At 41.6% G+C, this 22,712-nt stretch overlaps 1 protein-coding gene across 7 annotated transcripts in view; it reads left to right on the forward strand.

The window, feature by feature from the left end:
* The window catches only part of pcloa (piccolo presynaptic cytomatrix protein a), a 58,638-nt gene that overhangs the window by 26,648 nt on the left and 9,278 nt on the right, over nt 1–22,712 (forward strand). For 4 of the 7 annotated variants that reach the window (XM_058626017.1, XM_058626013.1, XM_058626016.1 and 1 more), the window contains exons 5-20: nt 351–4,410; nt 4,756–6,296; nt 7,290–9,357; nt 10,634–10,681; nt 11,158–11,240; nt 11,419–11,494; nt 12,688–12,813; nt 16,299–16,407; nt 16,667–16,731; nt 16,903–17,084; nt 17,469–17,519; nt 17,620–17,750; nt 19,541–19,567; nt 20,742–20,835; nt 21,819–21,890; nt 21,984–22,233. In XM_058626017.1, the coding sequence (XP_058482000.1) occupies nt 351–4,410; nt 4,756–6,296; nt 7,290–9,357; nt 10,634–10,681; nt 11,158–11,240; nt 11,419–11,494; nt 12,688–12,813; nt 16,299–16,407; nt 16,667–16,731; nt 16,903–17,084; nt 17,469–17,519; nt 17,620–17,750; nt 19,541–19,567; nt 20,742–20,835; nt 21,819–21,890; nt 21,984–22,233 (8,983 nt within the window). The remainder of the gene's footprint in view (nt 1–350; nt 4,411–4,755; nt 6,297–7,289; nt 9,358–10,633; nt 10,682–11,157; nt 11,241–11,418; nt 11,495–12,687; nt 12,814–16,298; nt 16,408–16,666; nt 16,732–16,902; nt 17,085–17,468; nt 17,520–17,619; nt 17,751–19,540; nt 19,568–20,741; nt 20,836–21,818; nt 21,891–21,983; nt 22,234–22,712) is intronic. The other 3 variants (XM_058626014.1, XM_058626015.1, XM_058626019.1) reach the window with 3 other exon arrangements.

The raw sequence follows: 22,712 nt of genomic DNA on the forward strand, positions 1-22,712 counted from the left end.
TTAGTGAGCAAAACACATACCCAAACAAGGACAGCACTAATATGGAGGAGGCCTTGTTCGGCCTCTTGGAAAAGCCCAGTGATGAAGATGCAGTTCCTGAGGTGACCACAGTATTAAGCACATGTAGTAACAGATTTCTCTTTGAGCCTCATTTGCTTTATTCTGATGTTCAACACATTTTTTACTCGTAGAGGGCAGTTATGGAAATGTTTCTTTTACATACTATGTTACGTATTAAGTTAACGGGCCTGTCAAAAAGGCTGATAATGTTTGACAATGCCAGAAATTTACATCTCACAGACTTTATAGTGGTTAACATTTATTTCTGTCTCTGTATTTCAATCTTGCAGTTAAAAACACTGGAGCCTGGAGAAAAACAAATGGCTCCGACGGCGGGCAGTCCCACCAGCCCGTCAGACATAGCGAAGCTGGAAAATACAGTCCTTCCCATTCTCGAGGCAAAGACAAGCACCCAACCCAAGGATGAGGAAGAAAAACTAACAAACACTCTCAAGACGAGACGTAAAATAGAGGTGGTTCCTCTCTCGCCTGACTCACCCAGCTCAGAAGATGACAGGGAACTTTTTGAGAAGAATACCAAAGCTACTACAAAGAAAAAGCTCCTTGTGCCCATGGATTTAAAAGCAGATTCTTTGGACGACAGTAGTGAAAGCTACGAAAAAGGAAGTCCACTGTCGGGGGACGATGAGGAATTTATCCGAAAACAGATCATAGAAATGAGCGAGAATGAGGACGCTTCCCCCTCTGACGAAGAAAACCTGATCCGACGAAAGATCAGAGAGAATGAAAAGAAACAAATGGAACAGGAGAAAACAGAGTCTGTAGAAAGGAGCGCATCAGGAAAAGCCAGACGACTTACCAAGAAAAGCAGTATCAGTCCTGATGATGGAGAAGACAAGAAACTCATTGGTTTATTGGAGAAAACAGATGGACCAGAGATAAAAGTGGAGGAAAATCAAAGGGGTACGGCAGTTCGCAAATTCCAAAATATGGAGCTAAATGCAACCAGTGAAACTACTGAAAGAGAGCCTGAAATGGAATGCCTCACAGACTCTCCAGATGATAGGTCCAGGGGTGATGGGTCATCCAGTCTACATGCATCTAGCTTCACACCTGGGACATCCCCAACATCCATGTCATCACTGGATGAAGACAGTGACAGCAGCAGTCCCAGTCGTATCCGTTCCGATGAGGGTAAACAACACAGGAAAGCCAAACACAGACAACCTGGTCAAATGTTGCCAACTATTGAAGACTCTTCTGAGGAGGAAGAATTACGAGAGGAAGAGGATCTGCTTAGGGAACAAGAAAAACAGAGGAGCTCAGCTAAAAAATCCAAAAAAGACAAAGAAGAGATTCGAGGCCAGAGAAGGCGAGAGCGCTCCAAGACACCACCAAGCAATCTGTCCCCAATTGAAGATGCCTCACCCACCGAAGAACTAAGACAAGAAGCAGAAATGGAGGAGATCAGACGATCGTCCTGCTCGGATTTCTCCCCTAGTATTGACTCAGATCCTGAAGGGTTTGAAATATATGCTGCAAAGATTGCAGCTGTTCAGAAAACATATAAACTGCCTACATCAGTATCTCTCCATTCCCCAACAGATGATCAAAATACTGACAAACAGAAAAAAACTCTTAAATCTGCTGATGAGGCTTATGAGGAAATCATACTGAGAGCTAAGTCTCCAACATTTGACACAGGTGAAATTCAATCAGAAAAGGAGTCCCTTTATGGAGGCATGCTCATTGAAGACTATGCATATGCGTCTCTGATTGACAATTCAACTGCTGATTTGGAAGAGCCCGAGAAAATGATTGTTCCTGCTCAGCCCAAAAAGCTGAGATCACCTGATGAAGTGTATGAAGACATGATAAAAAAGAGGAAGGAATTCATGCAGCTAGAGCAAGAATATCAAAATATGCAGCCCCCACAGAAAAGCAGTAATCCAGAAATCGTGTTACAATCAGCTGAAAGTATGTTCTCTAAAAGCAGTGAAGTAACCCTTAGCAAAGATGGAAAACCCCTGTTAGATGCTGAGGCTGCTTATGAAGAGCTTATGAAAAGAGTTCTGACTCCAGGTACAAGTCCAACTCAGCAGGAGGGAGTGGTAGCCAGTGAATCTAGACTAGCACTCCACCCCATCCCAGACTTAAAGGTAACACAGTGCTCTTCAGGAGAGGTGTCCTCTGATGACGAGTACATAGTTAAAAGGGAGGAGAGCACAACTGCAGAACCAGACATGACATCAGCAAAAGAAACTGAACATGTTACAGTATTTTCTGAATCTCCATCATCAACAAATCAGCAACCTCACCCCACAATCACACAATCCCAGGTTGATATTGTGGACTTATCTAGTCCTCTCTCAAAAATGTCAAACCCAGTGATCGTGAATGTATCACCATTGTCCACAGTCCCCCAGTACACACCCAGTATTTCAAGTGTAGTGTCAACTGCCCCGCCTGTGCCCCCTAAGCCAAGTGTACTGTGTAGGGCTAATTCTCAGGAAAATGCAGATGTACCAGTTGCACCACCACTGCCTCCTCCCACACCACCAAAACCCACAGTTTTTCCCAGAAAACCCCCAGTTCCACTTCCATCTCAGGCTTCAGCAGCTCCAATCGTACCAGAGACAGTGGTCATGACTTCAGCCCAAGGACCGTCCACGAGACAAGCAGTTATACCAACATACAAACCTCATGTTCCCCCTCCTGTTCCCCCAAAGCCATCAATTTCTGCTGGGGGTGGTGAAAGCCACAGGCCAGGACATGGTGTCAAACCACCAATTGCACCAAAGCCTGCCTCACAGCCTTCTTCACCTGCCCATGCCCCACATTCATCAAGACCCACTGCACTTCCTACTGGCACTACTACGACTGACATAGTTCTGAATCTGGGCCCCTCCTGTGAAAGCAAGCCATTTCAACCCTCACCAAAGTCTCCTTCTTCTCCAAGGTATGCCAGCAGTCTCCGTGACACATATGTGGTGATCACACTGCCATCTCAGCCAAGCTCTCCAGTCGAAGGTATCTCAACTCAAGCTCCCTCTGGCTTTTACCCAGAATCCCCTTTACATCAAACTTTGCCCCAAGGTTATAATCTAGCACAGAATCAACCTCAATCATTTCCACAGCCGAATCCACAAACAACCCTTGCTCAAACAACGAGGGTGCCTCTTGCGTATACACGAGTCACAGAGTCTATTGAAAATCAAGAGATTTGTAACTCAGACAAACATATATCTAGCTCTTGTCACATAATTGAAGCTATATCTGCCTCAGCTCAGCCGCCTGTTGTTATGCCTAACCTCATCTCTCAAGTAGTCACCACAGAGGTCCAAAGGACAACTGTATCTGTTGTTCATGAAAGGACGCCGCCACCACCAGTGCCAGCTCCAAGGGCAAATGGTATACCAATATCCTTGGAGAAACCTAAGCCCCAACCGCCTGCACAGAATGGACAGTCACTCCAACCTTCTGATGTGGTAGATCTTAGGACTATGAAAGTGGACCCAGAATCAAACTTCAATGGTGTGGACCTGTCCACTGGCCCAGACTCAAGACATCAGTCCTCTGTGGTTGATGTCAGTCGTCAGAACAGTGCCGTGCAGTCGCCTGTGGTCAACCTCAGTGCTGACTCATCTACTGTTTCTATCGTGACTGATAGCATCACCATTGTGACCTGTTCTGCAACAATTCAGCATTGTGACAATACAGACACCTCTCAAGCATCTTCAGTTCCCCTTCAGCTGACAAAAAATAAAGCATTTGAACCTGTTTCTCAGATTATATACCGGCCAATTGATTCTCAGCCCTCCACACATGTCAGTACAGAGATCCCCATTAACCTCACAGTAGGCTCAAGTACATGTGTAGGAACTTTCCATACCAATCCTGTCACAATTGCACCGACTTGTGTCGCAAGTTGTGTCGCCAATGGATTAACAACAGGTGCAGCCACAATAGCCGGGGCTGTTGACCTTAGCACCACAAAACCATTCGGCACTATGGTATCAGTTGAAGGTTTGTCGGCCGAAGTGGTCACAGCTGTAATCACAGATGATGATGGAAAGCCAGTGGATCTCACAGCAGGAAAAAGAGCTGTATGCTGTGATGTTGTATATAAGCTCCCATTTGCTGGAAGCTGTGCTACCCAGCAACCTACTACACCTCTGCCAGAAGACCGCTTTGGATATCGTGACGACCATTACCAGTATGACCGATCACCGTATGGAATGAGAGGGTTTGGTGGAATTAAACCATCAATGTCAGACACTAACCTAGCAGAAGCTGGCCTGTTCTTGTATAAGAGTAAGAACAGCTATAATTTCAATGGCACCACTGAGGGTGCAGTAGATCTTACCTCGACAAAGATATCTGATGCAGGTCAGTGCAGTGACATTGCAGACCTGTCACTTAAATGTTACTTTGAACTGCCGCCACTTATTCATGGCTAATGTGGCAAGACTTTTTTGTTTTGTTTTTGCTTTTTTTTGGTTTAGCATGGACAATTCAGTTTCTATTTTTTATTTTTGTTCTGTCATTATACTTTTGCATGTGCCTGCATGCTATTACTGTACATATTGTATGCTTGTTGCATCTCTCAGCACTGGATTTTTTTTTTTTTCCTTTTTCCACATTTTTTCATAATTTGGATATGGCATGGCTTGCTTCAACATTGAAAGTGTCTGCATTATATGGACTCAACTGATATTTTGTGACTCTTGACAGGTGAAGCTGTTGACTACTCCAAGAAAGGGACTTACGCAGGAATGACAATTCCACCCTATTCTCAAGCTGGAGTTACAAGTGCTGTTGGTACACTCTTTGGTACAAGCAGTGTATTGAGGTCTTCAAACGGGGTGGTCTATTCCTCTGTTGCAGCACCAATACCATCTACATATGCCATTACCACTCAACCTGGCTCCATCTTTAGTACAACATACAACACCCTGTCAGGTATGCATACCAGCGACACAATGCCATCACTGTCCAACCTCGAGAACTTGCCACTTACACGGTCCCACAGTTTCCTGTCTACTATCTCCACTGCTGATACAGAAGAACAAGGAGATGCCCCACTAAATCTAGAAATATCTAGAGGAGGTACAACTGCTGGCAGTTTGGTCACCAGGGCAACTTCTTTGTCCCTTGACACTTACACTGATGCATCCCTAGAGGCTATAGCTGCTTCACTGGAAGCTCTATCTTCACCCATGGTCCCAGGGGATGGCCAATATCAGGCAGAACGTGAGAGGTTAGAGATGGAGAAACTCAAGCAACAATGCCTGGCAGAGGAATTAGAGAGGGAGCGCCAGGAGATTCAGCGTTTTCGTGAGCAAGAACAGTTCCTGGTACAAAAAGAATTGGAGGAGCTGCAGGCCATGAAGCAGCACATTTTGACTCAACAGGAAGAAGAAAGACAGGCTCATCTCATGATGCAAAAAGAAACATATGCCCAACAACAACAGCAGCTTGAACAAATTCAAAGACTACAAGAGCAATTACGTTTACAATTGGAAGAGCAAAAGTTTCATCAGTTGTACCCAGCTGGGGACATACAAGGGCATGGCTTTCAGGAGGCACTTGTCCTAGGACCTGATGGCACAGTGCTGTCCAGAAAAATCACAGACAGTGGTTGCCAGACAGATGAAGAGGATGATACAGTGAGCAAAGCCTATGCAGCAGGAAGGAAAAAGAAAAGCGCTAAAAAGAGTGTTGACAGTTGTGTGCAAACGGATGATGAGGATCAAGAAGAGTGGGAAGCTCAGACCAGAAGTCGACAAAGCAGGCCGCGAACGGCCAGGGGTGATAGGGGAGGGCAGTCAGAGATGTCTCTTCAAGCCCATACTGAAATATCTATTCAAACAGATACAGAGGGCAATATTAGAATGGACACCAGGATGGAACTGTCTGACTCTGAAAGGACCTCACCAAAGAAACGCCCTTCACCGTTAGATATAGGCCAGTCTCCTAACCTCAATGTTGATTCCTCTTCTCTTCATGCCCCTCTTAAATCTCCAAAAGTACTCTATTCCCCTGTATCCCCATGTTTATCCCCTAGCAAATCCCTCGACTTTGTTTCATGTGAGAAATCACTGAGTGATACGAGCCCACAAAAGCTAAGAGGAGGTGCAGAGACATTGAAAGCCTCTCCAGGGAGTCCTAGGGGGCCCAAAACAATGCAGAGATCCATGTCTGATCCAAAGCCAATGAGTCCAACAGGAGAAGAAAATGCAATATCTGGCACCCAGTGTGGTGATGGCTTCACTGTAAGTACTATAAGTGTCACTTAAATTTAAAATGTTTTCCAGCTTTTATAGGAATACGATGGTAATATCACAAAGAGTTTTTTCACAGATTTTTTGAATAATCGTACTTTGGCTTAACAAGAACAAAGTCAAACTCACCTTGTGCTCGATTTGAATTTAGTTTTATGTGATATTACTGTACATTAATACAGTTGCAGAATTACAGCTCCATACATGTGTGTGTGTATATATATATATATATATATATTTATATATATGTATGTATGTATGTATGTAAGCTGGGACAGCACTACTACACATATATGTGTATATGTATATGTATGTGTGTATATATATATATATATATATATACACACATACATATACACATATATGTGTATATGTATATATGTATGTGTATATATACATAGTTAATATTAATGGTAAACTAATAGAACAGAGTGGCTTTTTAATCACTGAATAAAGTTTTCTGAGCTTTGCACAAAAGCAGTCATACTCATAACTCAGGATACCTAAAATCCTGCATTTACTGCTATACAGTGCTGATTGACATGACCTTAGTCCATATTCTAGCTATAACAACAGTACATTTGGAAAGTGCTATAATTAATGACAGTATGCATCACAATGTATGTGATGAAACTTTTTCCGACTTGCATGCAAAGATCTAATAAGCCTTTTTTTTGCTGACATATTTAGGGAAATTGAGACTCTGTAGATAGTATACATATATTCCTCCAGGCCTTCATGGGTATGTCAATTCTCTGCTTGAGTGATTCTATGCTGAGACTCTCATACACACATAAAATGATGTAAAATAAGCTGATCTTGCAGGAGAATATTGGGGAGCATATTACCCCCTTTAGGATTTTTGTTTTTGAAATTTTGAAGACTACATAACCAGATAAATATTCTTATTTTAGGGATAAGGAAACTCTTTAATACAATTCCAACTGCAGTAATAATTTTATTTTATTATTTTTTTCATTGTAGGGCAAAGGCTCTGGTGGCACACCAACAGGCACTCAAAAGAAGGTGAAGAGGACTCTCCCCAATCCACCATCAGAGGATGAGTCAACAACCACTGGCCAGACGGCATACAGCACTGGTTCTGCCCGCCGAAGAATGTGCCGCAACTCCAACATGGCACGTGCAAAGATCCTTCAAGACATTGATCGGGAACTAAATATGGTGGAGCGCGAGTCTTCCAAGCTCCGCAAAAGGCAGGCAGAGCTAGACGAGGAGGAGAAAGAGATTGATGCCAAGCTCAGGTATTTGGAGATGGGCATCAATCGCAGGAAAGATGCACTGCTGAAAGAGAGAGAGAAAAGAGAAAGGGCGTATTTACAGAGTGTTGCTGAAGACAGAGATTACATGTCGGACAGTGAAGTTAGTAACATCAGAGAGGCTAGAGGTGGGCGTGGAGGTGGTGAAGATGAGGAGATTGAAAGCCACGGTCTGGAAAGGCCCAGGACAGCTCCTCAGACAGATTTGGATGACTTTGTTCCACCTCAAACCAAGCACGAGTATGGAAAATACTCCCAGTATCAATACCCTCAAAGCCAGTACCAGACTCTTTACCAGACTCCCCAGTCCTACCAGTCTCATTCCATCTATTCCTCTGTCCCCTCACTCACTAGTTCCCAGCAGCAGAGTTATCATCAAATGCTGCTGTTGCAGCAAAAAGCTGCCAGGCAAGCAGCCCTCCTCTCAGAGCTGGAATCAACAAAATATGAAGTCATTAGTCGCCAACCTGATGCCACATCATCAGCTTACTTGGGAGTAAAGTATGACAAATATGGCAACCATCTTGATCTCAGAGCCTTGGATGTTGGAAGTATAGCAAGTAGCCCCATGTCAGCTGTCTCTGATTCCTATTACACAGATGTAGATCATCACACACCTCGGAGTTATATGCTGTTGGAGGATGCCGCAGAGCTAGCTAAGAGTTCAACAGGTCTGTCTTCATCATATAGTCTGGCTGAGAGGGAGCTAGCTAAGGCAGAGAAGCTGCTGCGAAGGAGTGCTGCAGATTTGGGGTCGACTGATTATCTGGGATCCAACTCCAGACTCCATACTTATGGAAAGACCCCTGATGAAGAGGATACAATGGAGGAACCATATGAACTGAAACTGCTAAAGCAGCAGCTCAAACAAGAGTTTAGGAGAAGTACGGGCGGGACAGAAAACTTAGAACAACTGACAGGTCTGTCCCAGCACTACTATACCCCAAGCACTGGCATCTCCAGTTACTCTCAAAGGCAATATCCAAAGCTGGAAAAGTATAGCATCAGTCGACTTACTCTTGAGAAGCAAGCTGCTAAACAACTCCCAGCATCTATGTTGTACCAAAAGCAAAAGACTCCACTCTTAGAACCCAAAATATCCTCCAAGTACTCCTCCATTACAGACAGCAGAGGTCTGGAAACAGACTATACAAGTTATCTGGGGCCTACCAGTGCATCTCCAAGATCCAGTCGGCTTATGCAGGATGAGATTACCTTTGGTCTCCGTAAGAATATTGCTGAGCAGCAAAAATATCTTGGGTCAACCTTGGGTGCCAACTTGGCTGGATCACTTAATTTGGGCCAGAGCTTGGGTTTGGACTCCGCTTATCCCAGTGGTAGTCGCTCAAGACCCGCGTCAAGGCCTACGTCTTGCTACGGCTTGGACTTGTCTCTCAAAAGGGACCCTTCCAGCTCTTCACTGAGGCTTAAAGGGGATGGAGAATCATCAGGAGATGTACCAAGTTTTCAAACACCTTCTGGTCGCACCAAACCCACAAGCCTTCCTATTGTGCAAAGCGGACGTGGCCGAATACCCATCGTGGCCCAGAACTCAGAGGAAGAGAGTCCCTTGAGCCCTGTTGGTCAACCTATGGGCATGGCCCGTGCATCAGCAGGACCTCTGCCACCCATCTCAGCTGATTCAAGGGACCAGTTTGGGTCTTGCCTGTCTCTGCAGGACTCCCAGCAACAGCAGCATATTAGGGAGGAGCCAACAAGGGGTAGGGGTTATGTACTTCTGGATGATCTTCAGGGCAACATGTCAGATAGCGAAGGTAAAAAACAGATTTATCCCGCTGTCGTTCTTTCCTTATTTTTTAATGTTTCATCCTTGAGAGTGTCTATTTATGTTTTGTCTTGCATGCATTTAGTACTAATTAATAATATTTACTAAAAGTTTGCATGTGTCTAATGTTTTCTCTGATTTCACGTTTAAATAAAACCTAGGTGGATATACTGCAGTTTCCTTTTATATTGTAGTGTCTTTGCATTTGCTCCTTCATTTCAGATCTGTTGTGCATGCATGCCTTTGTATATTTTCCGGTATGTCTGCTTGTATGCTTGCTTGAACTGTGTTTCTGTCTGTGTTACAATTACATTCAATATATATTCAGACAGTTTCAGTTTATTGAAACGGTCTAACTTTCAGTGATTAATACATTTTTGTCAGTCCATATAATATTTAGAGAATTATATCATTTGTAGCTGTTCTACTACATTAACATTCAAGATTATCCCAGAACTTTGTTAAAAAAGTTATTTTTTCAGTGAAAAAGTGCCTCCCCTTTTGAAATCTTGACAGTATCTTTCATCAACTATCAAGTCAGTTCTAAAATGACTCTTCAAACCAGCTGTAATAAAAATAACCACCAGAAGATTATATATTATGAAACATGTAATCAATTTTGGATGTGTAGTGCCTGTAATTGATATTATTACTGTAGATCATAATCACATTTAATGTCATAAACACTTAGAAAACAGTTAAAACAGTCATAGTAGTGAAGCCTTGATGTTATGGTAATCAGTTTCAACACTGGTGTATGAATAAAATATAAAACTTGCATGTCTTGCTGTGCAGTCTTGCTTGTATGTGTTATGGTACGTCATATTTTATGTTGCATGGACAGTTGTGTCTGTTACTCTTCCTATGAAATAATCTTTACACTACATCCTTTCTTAAAGGGATTACTGCCTCACATTATTCAAAGGGATTATTATTTTTAAAAAAAATTATTTTTCTGAGCTGTGATTACAAAGAGGACCCAGATTTTGCAAAAAGTTATTCCGATCGGAAAGGCAGTAAACTCAGTTTACTAAATTCTCCTTATTTGAATATTTCTCATTAGTAAAAGTGAGCATTCTTTATCATGTATAAACAAGATACTAGTGTATACTCCAAGCCAAGAGCAGGGCTATTCTTCTCTCATATGTTTTTTTTAATTTAAACACTTATTTGAGGTGCCTTGAATGCTGCAGTACTTGTTTTTTTATCATTATTTTACATGGATCACATAATGTCCAATGAAAACCCATTTGCCTTGATTCCAGCCCTAAGTGATTCCCTGATGGCTTTGAACAGAGATGATGCAACCCATGGTAGAGTATTAATTCAGTCCTTAAGTCACCCATCAGCTAACATACTAACCTGCACCACCAAGTTAAACACAGTAGCCTATAAAATTATAAGTACAGTAAATGTTGGGGAGGTTTTAAATGTGTATTTCTAAAAACTTAAATCTACTTGACAAATATTTGGAAAGAAAGAACTGCATTTGTCTTCTGAACAAGATGGAAAAGAATGAGAAATATACCCAGCATTTACCTTCACATACATTTCCACACATATAGGTTATGCTATTATAAATGCCATACTAATATTTCATTACATAATTTCAGCAGAATTTACAATACTTCTGAAATGTTTACAGTCAATTATTAGAGACATAATAAAACATGTGGCATGTAAACACCTTTTAATCAAAACTCATCCTCTCCAGTAGGATGAAGAAGTCTCGGTTCTGATATTGGTTCTGAAGAAGTGCTTGTTTTTATGTTTCTTTTTTTGCCTGAAGCCTACCACCTTAGACGAGAAGAGACGGACTGGTTCGACAAACCAAGGAATGGACGCGTGGAGAACGGACAAGACAAGAGACAGGTGAAACGGAGAGAAAACATAAACATACTGTACGCACACACGTAGAAATGCTCTCACTTGTACTGTTTACCAACATTCAAGCAGTAAAGAAGTGCATGCACCTGCAAACAGAGAATATGTTTATCTTGCAAACTATTTCCCATTTACATGACATCTCACCGTTGTGTATGGACCACAGGGAAAAGTCCCACACTACCCCTTCCCTCACCTCAGGGTCAAACTGCAGAGGGATCCCAAAGACCGCAGTGTCTCAGGTAAAGTACCACTGTTTGCTACATTTCATTCTATAATGACAACATCAACATGCTTATCGGTCTATCGGGGGGGAAATGTGCATGCTGTAAAATTCAATGTGCTGTTGACTGTGATGCATTAATTAGATTGCATCAGCGCCATTGATTACTAACTTCATTCAATACGTTTGAATATGTACAATCTTAAAGCAGATTTTAAATCATTTAAACGCGATAAAGGCAATAAAATGCACATGTTTAAATAGGTCCCAGTATATCATTGGGTTCACAAGGTATGACTAGGATGAATCGTGGATGTTATTTACTTGAAATTCAGGCCAAACCTCAACAAACTGGCAAGTCACTTCCCCTGCCATTACGTTCCATCACACCAATCCTCCAGGCTCAAAGCAGGCAGACATTTCATTTGCTGGCTTCCCATTTGATTTGGCTCTTCTCCATGCTCATCAGTCATTGCTGTGCTCAAAATGGCGTATCCTTCACACTCAGGATTATCTAACGCAATTAACAAACAGCCCACAAAGGAAGCACTTGTTTATATGGGGTCTTGTACTGAACATTTTTGTCTTAATCCTTTTGTTCTTGCAACATAAGTAAGGCTTTTATTCTGTGTAGATGAAGGTTAATGTGTGACCCGTGGAGGATAGTAGTTATTTATAAATTCAAAAATGTAGGCTAGTGAAACTGAGAGCATTTGTTTTGAGTTTTTTTTTTTTAAATTGACCAACAACCAACGTACAGAAATGTTCATTTCTCTTTCAAGAGAACGTTTACTACTGTCAACTATCAACGTCTGCAATGCATTCAAATCAATACTAAATGACAATTTAAACACTTTAAACATGTGCCTTTAGTACCTTGACCACTCCAAATTTCATTCACTTGCCCCTTCTACCCATAGCATGACTTATGCTGTGTTTTTTGCATCATAATGAAATCAATCTTATAGTTGTGTGAAATAATTCTCCAAATGATTAATCTATTACACAGGTTTTTAATTGTTGTATTAGGTAATTGCAATTTTTTTTTATTTCAAAATAACTACAATGGCAGATTTAATACGAGACTGATTCCCATCTCGATTCAATGTTGTCCAAATATGTCCATTTAGATGCGTCTTTGTTTGATGACATATTTTTGGATGTCACAGAATTATACTTTGGCACTCACCAGTCAGTTTTTAACATGAATAGGAAATGGTCTGGGAATCCGTGTGGTCGGAGGGAAAGAGGTCCCCGGCAGTAACGGAGCCATTGGAGCATATGTTGCCAAAGTCCTACCTGGTGGAGCTGCAGAACAAACAGGAAAGATTCTTGAAGGTATGTTAGCCACATTCAAATCTCCTTTGTGCAAAATGTTTGCAACACTAAAGGTTGACGGAATCACAAATCAGTATTTCATGTATTTCTTCAGCTGGTTTCATCGTGTGGTATTTAAAAAGTAAACAGGAAGCTGCCAATTAGCTTAGCTTAGCGAAGAGGGAACCAGCTTACCTGTACTGTCCAAAGTTCACCTGTCTGTTGGCACAGAGTTTATCACCTTATATCTTGTTTTGTTTTTTTTACACAAAAATGAAAGTGAGTGAACATTTAACTCTAGTAGCCTGAAGCAAAAGTGATTATTGTAAGATGCTGATAGCTAACTATTTTCTCCTGTCTCCAGTTTTGTGTAAGCTAAGATAATGAGCTGTTAGCTGTTGGGTTCAAGTTAGGGAAATGATATTATCCTCTTATAAATACTGTCAACAAATTGAATACATAATGCAGGTATATATTACCTAAAATTATAATATAAAATATTTAGACATCTTGTTCACACGTTGTGAGAGAAACACAGTAGGGTTATTTTCAAAGCTAAGCTAACAAGCTACTTACTAAGTTACTTTGGGGAAATGAGAATAATATTGTCGTCATCTTATACATACTGACTACAAAGTTATGTGTTTATATATGTGTGTATACACTTGAATTAGTGCATTTCCATTGAGAGAAACAACAGAGTACTGACAAAGGGGGGTTTGCTCAAAGCTGAGCTAAATGGCTATTTACTAGTTTTGAGGTTTCTTTAGGGAAATGAGGATAGATTTGCCCTCCTCTAATACTTATTGACTACAAATTACTGCATATGAATGTGTGTATATATACTATTTGTATATCTTAGTGCAGGTATCAGTGAGAGAAACACGATAATGACGAGGGTTTTACCCAAAGCTAAGCTAACAAGCGATTTACTCATTTTAAAGTTGCTTTAGGGAAATTAGGATAATATTGCCGACATCTTATACATATTGTCTACAAAGAACTGCATGTGTGTGGGTGTACTTGATATATAAATGGTTATATTTGTATAAATAGGGGTCGTGTGTTTAGCTAAGCTAACCCACAAGTTATTGTATGAAAAGTGAGCAATAGCGACCTCCTCACATAAATATCGACAAGAAACAAATTAATTTAAGATATTTAGACATGTGATTTACGTGTGTAGCTACTGTATGTCTATCTAGTAAACCTCCATTATACAGAATGCCATTTCGGTGAGGGAAAGAGACCTTCATAAGAGACCTCTCAAGGTCTGATTGCCTCTCATTGTGTTGGTGACTGCAGCAGTCGCAGTTAGATACTGTAAGTCACGATGCAAACATATGGCACTTTTATATACTGTACCTCCCTCTCTCTAACACCACCTGACGATAAATTAGTGTGTGGTGTATTAACAGGAACACACTTCATGAGGTGTTATTGATTTCACGTGAGGGACTCTGGGAGCAGTTAACCCTTTCACCTTCCCAGTCCATCTGTCTAATCTCTGTGGTGAGACGCGTTGAAGCTGTCGGACTATTGGTAAAGCTGTGGCCCGGGCCTTTTTGAAGCTGCCACACTGTTGATCTGTGGATGCTGCGATAAGGAGATTCTGCTGAGTAGGGGCCTAGATCGTGTGTGTGTGTGTGTGTGTGTGTGTGTGTGATCCATCTGTCTGTGCCTTGTGGATGTGTGTGTGAGTGTGGGTGACACATTCTGTTCTTGTCTGTGTCTGCTTCTGTTTCCTTTCCTCTCTCTCGCTCTCGAACCTGTCACGATGTTACTTTCTCCTTTTATTTCTCTGTTTGTCTCTCCACATTTTTATCAGCACATTCTGGATTAGTTGAAGGGAAATCCTGCAAATGAAAAGTTGAAGATGGAAAATTAATTTAATATAATTTGCATGACTAAAACAAATGATTTATTATGTACAGTTCTTAACAAATGTATTAGACCACCTGTCATAAACATGAGAAGTCTTTCATAAACTTGTTTAAAACTAATTTATAAGGCAAATAACAAACTGAATTCACCTTTTTTATACCCAAATTTGAGTCAGAATGCAAGTAAATAATTATAAATAAGTATAATACGACATCTTAATCCATAAGTAATAATGTGTTTTACTATTTTTTTTATTTTTTTGTAAAACAGTAAATTAGAAAATTCATGCATAACAAGCATAATTATATTTATTATTATTATTATCATTATTATTATTATTATTATTATTATTATTAATATTATTAATAAAATATAATCTCAGTTGTAGAGCTTCTACGTACCGGTGTGTTAACCATTACAGAACCATAAAAATGATTTTTAAACTAATGCTGTTAATTTAGGGCAGCTGTGGGCATTTGTTAAGCACTGTAATTGTTACAAAATCACGACAGATGCACATGTTCGTGTAAAATAGAGGTTAAATACGTAAATAGAGCCTCTTTTTAACTGGAACGGTTGTTTTTAATGGAAAAAAAAAAGTCCCTATTAATGTGCTCTTCTCGTCATAAAACATCTAAATCATTACCATCTATCTGTTTAGCTCTCCTCAGCGTCGCACTGTGCCGCTCCTGCTCCATAATAGCGTTCCTCATCCATCACTGTTCAGCCTGAAGCACAGAGCGGTCTCTGCTATAGGCTGAAACCGACGAATACCACTCTGGTCCCAGAGTCGGGATGCATCTGTGGTGTCGTTGGCCGCGAGGACAACTCCGGCATGATGATAACACCCATAACTCTGTCATCTACACTCAGCAGAAAGGCTGCAAAAGTACTTTCTTTCCGCCAGTGGGAACGTGGCATCGCTCTCTCTGTGTGTGTGTGTGTGTGTGGTGTGAATATGGAGAAATGCTGTCTGATTCAACGGCCAAAGGAGTGTCGGAATGTGTTCTTGTACTGATTTGATGAGTAACACTGAGGTGAACCTACAGCTGCAGCTTTCCTGTCACTCATTCATGCAGCGAGAGAGTACCGCCACAAACCCAAGACCCTCTTGATGAGCTGTTTCAACCTGTGTAAGTCCTGCCCGTGTGCAGGGGTGTGTGTTTTGGCTTGGGTTTGCTGTGCTGTGTGGAGTTAAATACACAAAAAAAATCAGGAGAAAGCACTCTCTCTGCTTTCTTTCCGGGCCAGTAATGCATCATGTGTGAAATGTTTATGACTCAAAATAAGAGGAAGCCATTTTCTGGGTTCATCTTGACTGTGTTTGTGCCCGAGTGGCTCCATGAGTGGCTTTGTCACACGGCCGCTGTTTGGGCTGTCACCAGCATTTATCTCTCTAGTTTTGGCTCGCAGTCAGATGCACATGTGGGGTGAGTGCTTGTTTTCTCCCACAAGATTACTCGCTGCAAATCAGAGGTTGGATGTTTCGACCATGAACTGGCTGCTCATGAATTTCTGTTTTTGTTAGAATGAAATGAATTGTCCCTGTATTTGTTTGAGGATCTCTCTCCACTATCTCTCTCTCTTCTGTTTTCTATATCTTTATTTAAATGTGTGTATAGGAATGCAAGTCCTGGAGTGGAATGGTGTTCTGCTGACAGGGAAAACGTATGAAGAAGTGCAGGGGCTTGTTGGACAGCCGTGTAATGAAGCGGAATTGTGTGTCCGACTGTGAGTATAACCTTTATATTCTATTAAACCTTATCTTACATGTTGTTTTTTTATTGTCTTCCTCAGTTTTTCAAGCAAATTCATTGATTGCGCTCTCTCATTTTATTATTGACATGTAATAACACATATTAAATATTGAAAATACAACGTTACACTGTTCCCGATTCCCCAAAGTCCCCAGTTTGTTTTGCTTTCATGCCATGTGGTTCGTTATTGAAAGAACTGTGTATGACATGTTATATTTCTTTGTTTTATTCAGGGATCTCAACATGCTTGCCGAGTCTGAGGGTTCCCAGCAGCTGGATTACCAGGACCACAGCAAAAGTAAGTTACAGCGTTTGTTTTATAACTCAGCTTTTCATTTCTACACGGTCTGCTTTCAATCCCCTCGCAGGAATATTATGTCAAACGTGCACAATCAAAAAGGGTGGAGAAGCTATTCCTGGATCAGTGTCGTATGTAGGATTGTGATGATATTGCTTGTACACCTTATAGGTGACAGACCGCCCAGGTCTCCCGGCGTTGATCCTAAGCAGCTGGCGGCGGAGCTGCAGAAAGTGTCACAGCAGCAGGCTCCCACGTCCACCTCCTCCTCAGGTCAGGTAACCACCTCCGCCACCTCCAGTCCCGCTCAGCCCGGATCACCGTCCGTCAGCAAGAAACGCCACAGCAGCAAGGCGAGTCCGTGAGGGGGGATGTTGAGTTGAGATTTCTCGTTGTGGTGGTGCTTAATTTGACATTCAGGTTTAAATCATTCAGATTGTGGATCGCACTTTTCTTTTGAGTTGTGTTTTCTTGTGTTGAAACGTTGGGGGAAAATGTGCAAAAATATGCCTAATATTGCAATAAAGATTCGATTTGCAAAATAGTGGGCACAATTTGATATGACACCTACTCATTTCTAAGAGTTTAACTTTAGCACTTTAGCCTCAAGCACAGCATTAACTATAGTAACAACACAGAAAGTACACAGTGTACAGTGTGAGCACCCACCAGTAAACGTACACCTACAGATTTTCATTGGCAGGAGCTAAACATGTTGTTTTTGATTTATTTTCCAGACTGCAGAGGGAACAAAGACTCCATCCCACCCCATCTCTGGAGAGATACAGGTGAATGACAAATACTCAAGTCCAAAAAGTGCTAATTTACTCATCGTAAAATCCTCTCACACCTAAATTTCCCTTCCATTCACTGTCTCTCTTTGCACAGCTTCAAATCCACTATGACAAGCAACTTGGAAACCTGATCGTTCACGTCCTTCAGGCCAGAAATCTCGCCCCGCGGGACAACAACGGCTACTCTGACCCATTTGTTAAAGTGTATCTCCTGCCAGGGAGGGGGTGAGTCAAGGGTGTTGGCACAACTCAAATAGCTCAGGACAGGAACAGGAAGATGAGTTTGGGGATCAATCAATGATACAAAGTTAGAACAGGTGATCAGCTTGAATAGGTGGATGTACGTGCATAATGTGACATTTATATCATTTTGTTTGCCTTCTTTTTGACATCCAGGCTATGCAGACAGCCACTTTGTTAAGCGGGGTGGGGTGGGGGGGGAGAACCTAATTTCCATTCATTTTAAAATCGATTTACAATCGATTTTGGCTCACCGTGACATCTTTCAATGTGCAGTACGTGGCTTTTTCCTTATGTATAAGTTCCACAGAGTCTTCTGTTTACACTGCTTATCAGGTTCATTCTCCTTAAATCATCGTCCTTAATTGCTGCTACGTGACATAAACGATATGTAAACAATACAGAGTTTTTAGTGTAGTTGCTGGTTCGTTGATGGGTCTTTCCACTGTAGGTGAGAGTGCAGTTGAAATCGATAGTTCTCATATTTACTTGAAATTCAACCCAGGCTCCCTCATACATCCAGAGCTGCCGTCTCACTGTGATTGCGCTTTAATGTAATTGACACTCCCACCTTCTTTGCTGTATGAGGTCCCTCGAGAGAGATTCTTTTTTTATTCTTTTTTTTTTATTTCCTGTGATGATTTCAGATACAAGCAGTATAATAAATGACTGTCAGGCCTTCAATTACACACACACACACACGAAAAACATGACAGTCGAGGGTTCAGTTTAGGGCTGCATGTTAAATCGCATAAAAAAGACTCCACGTGATCTCATTTCTAAATGATAACGATTCTTCTGCATTTTATTTCATGCGCTGCATCGCAAATAAAGGGTCATATTTTCCTCTCGGAGTTTCTCACTGTTAAATGATGAGATTTTAGACCTTTCCTTGCAAAAATGTCGGAGATTAACACACGTTTTCAGGATTGTTGAGTCTTTTTAAGTGATCTACAGTTCGGCATTGTTCGGCTGGCTTCTCGTGCTTCTTCCTGTGACGGCACTCTGACGCCGTTGCGCATTTTCCCTGGTTATGACGTCACAAGTCCAGCAATTTCTTCCAGAATCATGCAGCCCTACTTCAGTTAATGCTTCGATGCTGAGGTTACAAGAAGACCGACAACCTGTGGCCTCCAGGTTATGGAATACATGCCCATTTAAGGGCATGTGCGCACATGCTGTATATGCTACGTGTGTATACAGTAAGTACGTGGAGCACCAACTCCACAAATACTGATTGAATTCACAGAAGCCTAAAACAGTGATAGTTAATGTATGTGTCAATGCAGGAATTATGCTTTTGGAGGCCGCATGTAAGTTAGGACTAATGCTTGAACAAAATATTTACGTGATACAATTATACAATCAAAGACTTGCATGTGCGATGCATCTGCTGGTTCTGTTTACCTGGCGTCATCGTCCCCTAGATGCCTGGTAAGAAACTGCACTGCATCCTTTAAACAATATAATGAAGATGAGACTACAAATATGAACAAAGACAACAACAAACACACTGAAGCACAAGTTCAACCCACCGCAGGACACCACACCTCCCTGTACTTGCCCCCGTTTTTTTTTTCCCGCCTAAACACACGATCACTTTATCGAACTCTCAACCTAAAACTACAGCAGTTTGCAATCCCCCCCACCCCTCCCCCCCTTCCCACACACACATGCACTCACAGTCCACAGACACTTTCTGACCCCCACCCTCCCTCTGACCATTGTTTCTGTATTTTGTTCTTTATATTTAATGCATGCTGGACCCCCCTCAGTCAGGTCATGGTTGTCCAGAATGCCAGGTATGTGACTTGCCCACTTTGGCACTTTGGTTCTGTTTTGGTTGAAATTTGGTTGTCTTGATTTGGTTTGGTTAAAGCTCGTTTTTGTAACTAGTGATAAGAAGCGTCTGATAAAAGTCATTTAGCTCTGCCCCCACAAAGTCCCCCCTCAGTGTGAACCTATTGCACCCCCCCTCCCCCCCTGTTCCCACATTAACATAATGACTGTGACTCACCTTTAGTGTCTTTGCAATGCATTTTTGAAACAGAAAAATCCCTAAATATTAACAACTAACCACAAAATAATATACAAACCTTCTTCTAATTAATACTTTTTCGTTTTCCTGTTAAGACGTGTGTTCTGTTCAGTTTTAAACCTCAACGTTGGACGTGACATCCTTTTAGTTTGTCCCTGTTTTGTGTTGAAAACTTGTCCTACCCAGTGATGTCCTATATCGTGCCCCGACGTTGTATTGTATTTTTTATTTTTTATTTTATTTTATTTAATTCCCTGCCCCACGTTCAGCACATACTCACTCCCATTCATCCCATTATTTTCCCAGTACATGGTGGATTTGTGCTCGTCTCTATCGGACTAACTCCTGAATAAACTAAAACCAAACCCTGCAAACACTGCAAAAAACATCCATATCAACAAGTTATTTGTCAAATTCCACTGAGTCCACTGTGATTTTCCTCAAAACTAGTGAAAAATAATAGTCAGTGAAATCAGATCCTTGTCTTTAGGTCCAGTGTGTAAGATTTAATGGGCGTTATGGGCAGAAATTGAATATATGCTACCCTTAAATAAAAGTTTCTAATTGCTTTTAAATGAAAATTGGCACAAACAAAGTCACAATCTGTAATTTCACCATTGGATGTTACTACATTATAAACACTGGACATTCAACAATCCACTACTGGCGTACATTTTCACTTGTTTTAGGACGTCCACATTTTTGGTGAGACTTACGACGTGAGAGACGTTAAAATGGACTTTTTTGCAGCCCAGTGTGACATCGTACCCTGCTGTCCATGCACGCAGGCCCCTACATTGTTACCGTCCCAAAAATGTGCATCACATTCATCCCCCCTCCCCCCCCACTCTGCCCTCGCCCTCTGCGTTACGGCGGCCCACGAACATGCGCGACACTCGCATGTCTGTGACCGGTGTTTACGGTTGTGTTCCCCTCAGTGCTGAGAACAAGAGGAGGTCCAAGCACGCGGGCAAGAGTCTCAACCCCGAGTGGAACCAGACTGTCATCTATAAGAACATCCATCTGGAACAGGTACTATATGTGTGTGTGTTCACAGATTACAGGTGCAGCTGCTTCTTAAAGGTATACAGTACATGCTTTTTACAAGTTCCGACGCTACGGAGGAGTATTAGGGCCACATGTAAAAAAATAAATAAAAAAATTGAAAGACAGAAAAAAAACAAAAAATGGCATGAATTCTGAGATTAAAGTCAGAATTCTTGATTTTAATCTCAGAATTCGATTTTTCTTTAATCTCAGAATTCTGATTTTTTTCTTTAATCAGAATTCTGACTTTAATATCAGAATTACAACTTCTTTTTCTCAGAATTCTGACTTTAATATCAGAATTCTGACTTTAATCTCAGAATTCTTCACTTTAATCTCAGAAATAGATACTCTTCCATACCCACACAGATTCCACTCTAGCGTTCTCAGTGTGTACTCACTGTTACTACACCAAAACACCAAATTCCAAGCAAAATCACCCACAGGCATTCCTTCAACGATGACACAACTGGCAGTTAAACTGATTCTAATTCTGAGGAACGTTCATTGACGATTGTGCAACATTATGCTTTACATGTTTTTATTTGGAGATATATTTAAAATCATTTGTAGTATTCAGTACTTTTTATAACTCGACGGGAAATACTCAACAAATTGGAGCGAGAACAAACACAAAATGGCTCAGTTTCATTCTTAAAAGTGAAAAAGTGTTGGCACGCTGACTTGTAATGAGGCCAGTAGTTTTAGTGGAGCTGATGAAAATGCCATCAGGATTTAATGACACCATACTGGATCATATTTTGAACTCATTGCACCTGACACAATAACGTGTGAACCTCAGTCGTCTCTTATGAAGCATCCTCAGCTGCTCAGACTGCTGTGGTTTATCTTACAGTTTTATGGTTCACTTGGCCAACATCAGTTTCTATGATGTTCAATAGTGTGTAAATATACAGCTCTCTGACTCTGTGTGTGTGTGTGTGTGTGTGTGTGTGTGTGTGTTCCAGCTGAGGAAGAAGACGCTGGAGGTGAGCGTGTGGGACTACGACAAGTGCTCTTCTAATGATTTCTTAGGCGAGGTAAACCTCTCTGACAATATTGGTTTAGGCTCAACAGTGTCCCAGCGCCTTTTTGTGCACGTGTTGATTAACCTGCTGTTTAAATGTTCCCAGGTCCTTATCGATCTGTCCAACACGACCCAGCTGGACAACACGCCGCGGTGGCTACCACTGAAGGAGCAGAGCGAGGGCGACCACCACCGGCGCTCCCACTCGAGCCAGGGCCGCCACGGCTCCTCCAAACCGCCGTCGCAGCACTCCTCCCCCAAAACCACCGGCTCCTCTCACCAGGACAACCAGGATTCCCCGAAGTCGTCCGTCATCAAGAGTCGAAGCCACGGTGTTTTTCCAGATCCAGCGAAGGGTAGGACACATTTGACTTGCCTTTTTCCCGCTCAACTCTTATCATCCTCGCTCCTTTTTTTGTATTCATTCCTTTAGTGGTCTTTATTCTTCAAACTCCCTCTTCCTGTCACTACTGTGCTTTGTTAAACGTCTATCTCAGTGCTTCTCTCGCTACATATTTACCAGTACTTTTCTCTGCCCATTTTTGTTCACCCACCGTAGCTTCAGCTTCGTGCTTTTTGCTTTCCTCGTTGTCCGTTTTCTTGGTTGCCACCTAGCTCCGAGGCCTAGCCTTAGCTTCCCTCTATCTTCCTTCTAACACAGAGGGCATCATGGCAGTGGAAGGCTTTGAATAATCCCCTCTTTTTAAAAAAAAACAAAAAAACAACCCTAATTTAATGAGAATCCTGGTAACCTTAACCCTAGCTGCAGTAGCTTACGAGCCACCGCCAATGCTACACGAAAGGTAACAGCCTCAGGTCGCTAAAATAAGAGATA

The sequence above is a fragment of the Solea solea genome, chromosome 3, assembly GCF_958295425.1.
Source record: "Solea solea chromosome 3, fSolSol10.1, whole genome shotgun sequence".
Taxonomy (NCBI): domain Eukaryota; kingdom Metazoa; phylum Chordata; class Actinopteri; order Pleuronectiformes; family Soleidae; genus Solea; species Solea solea.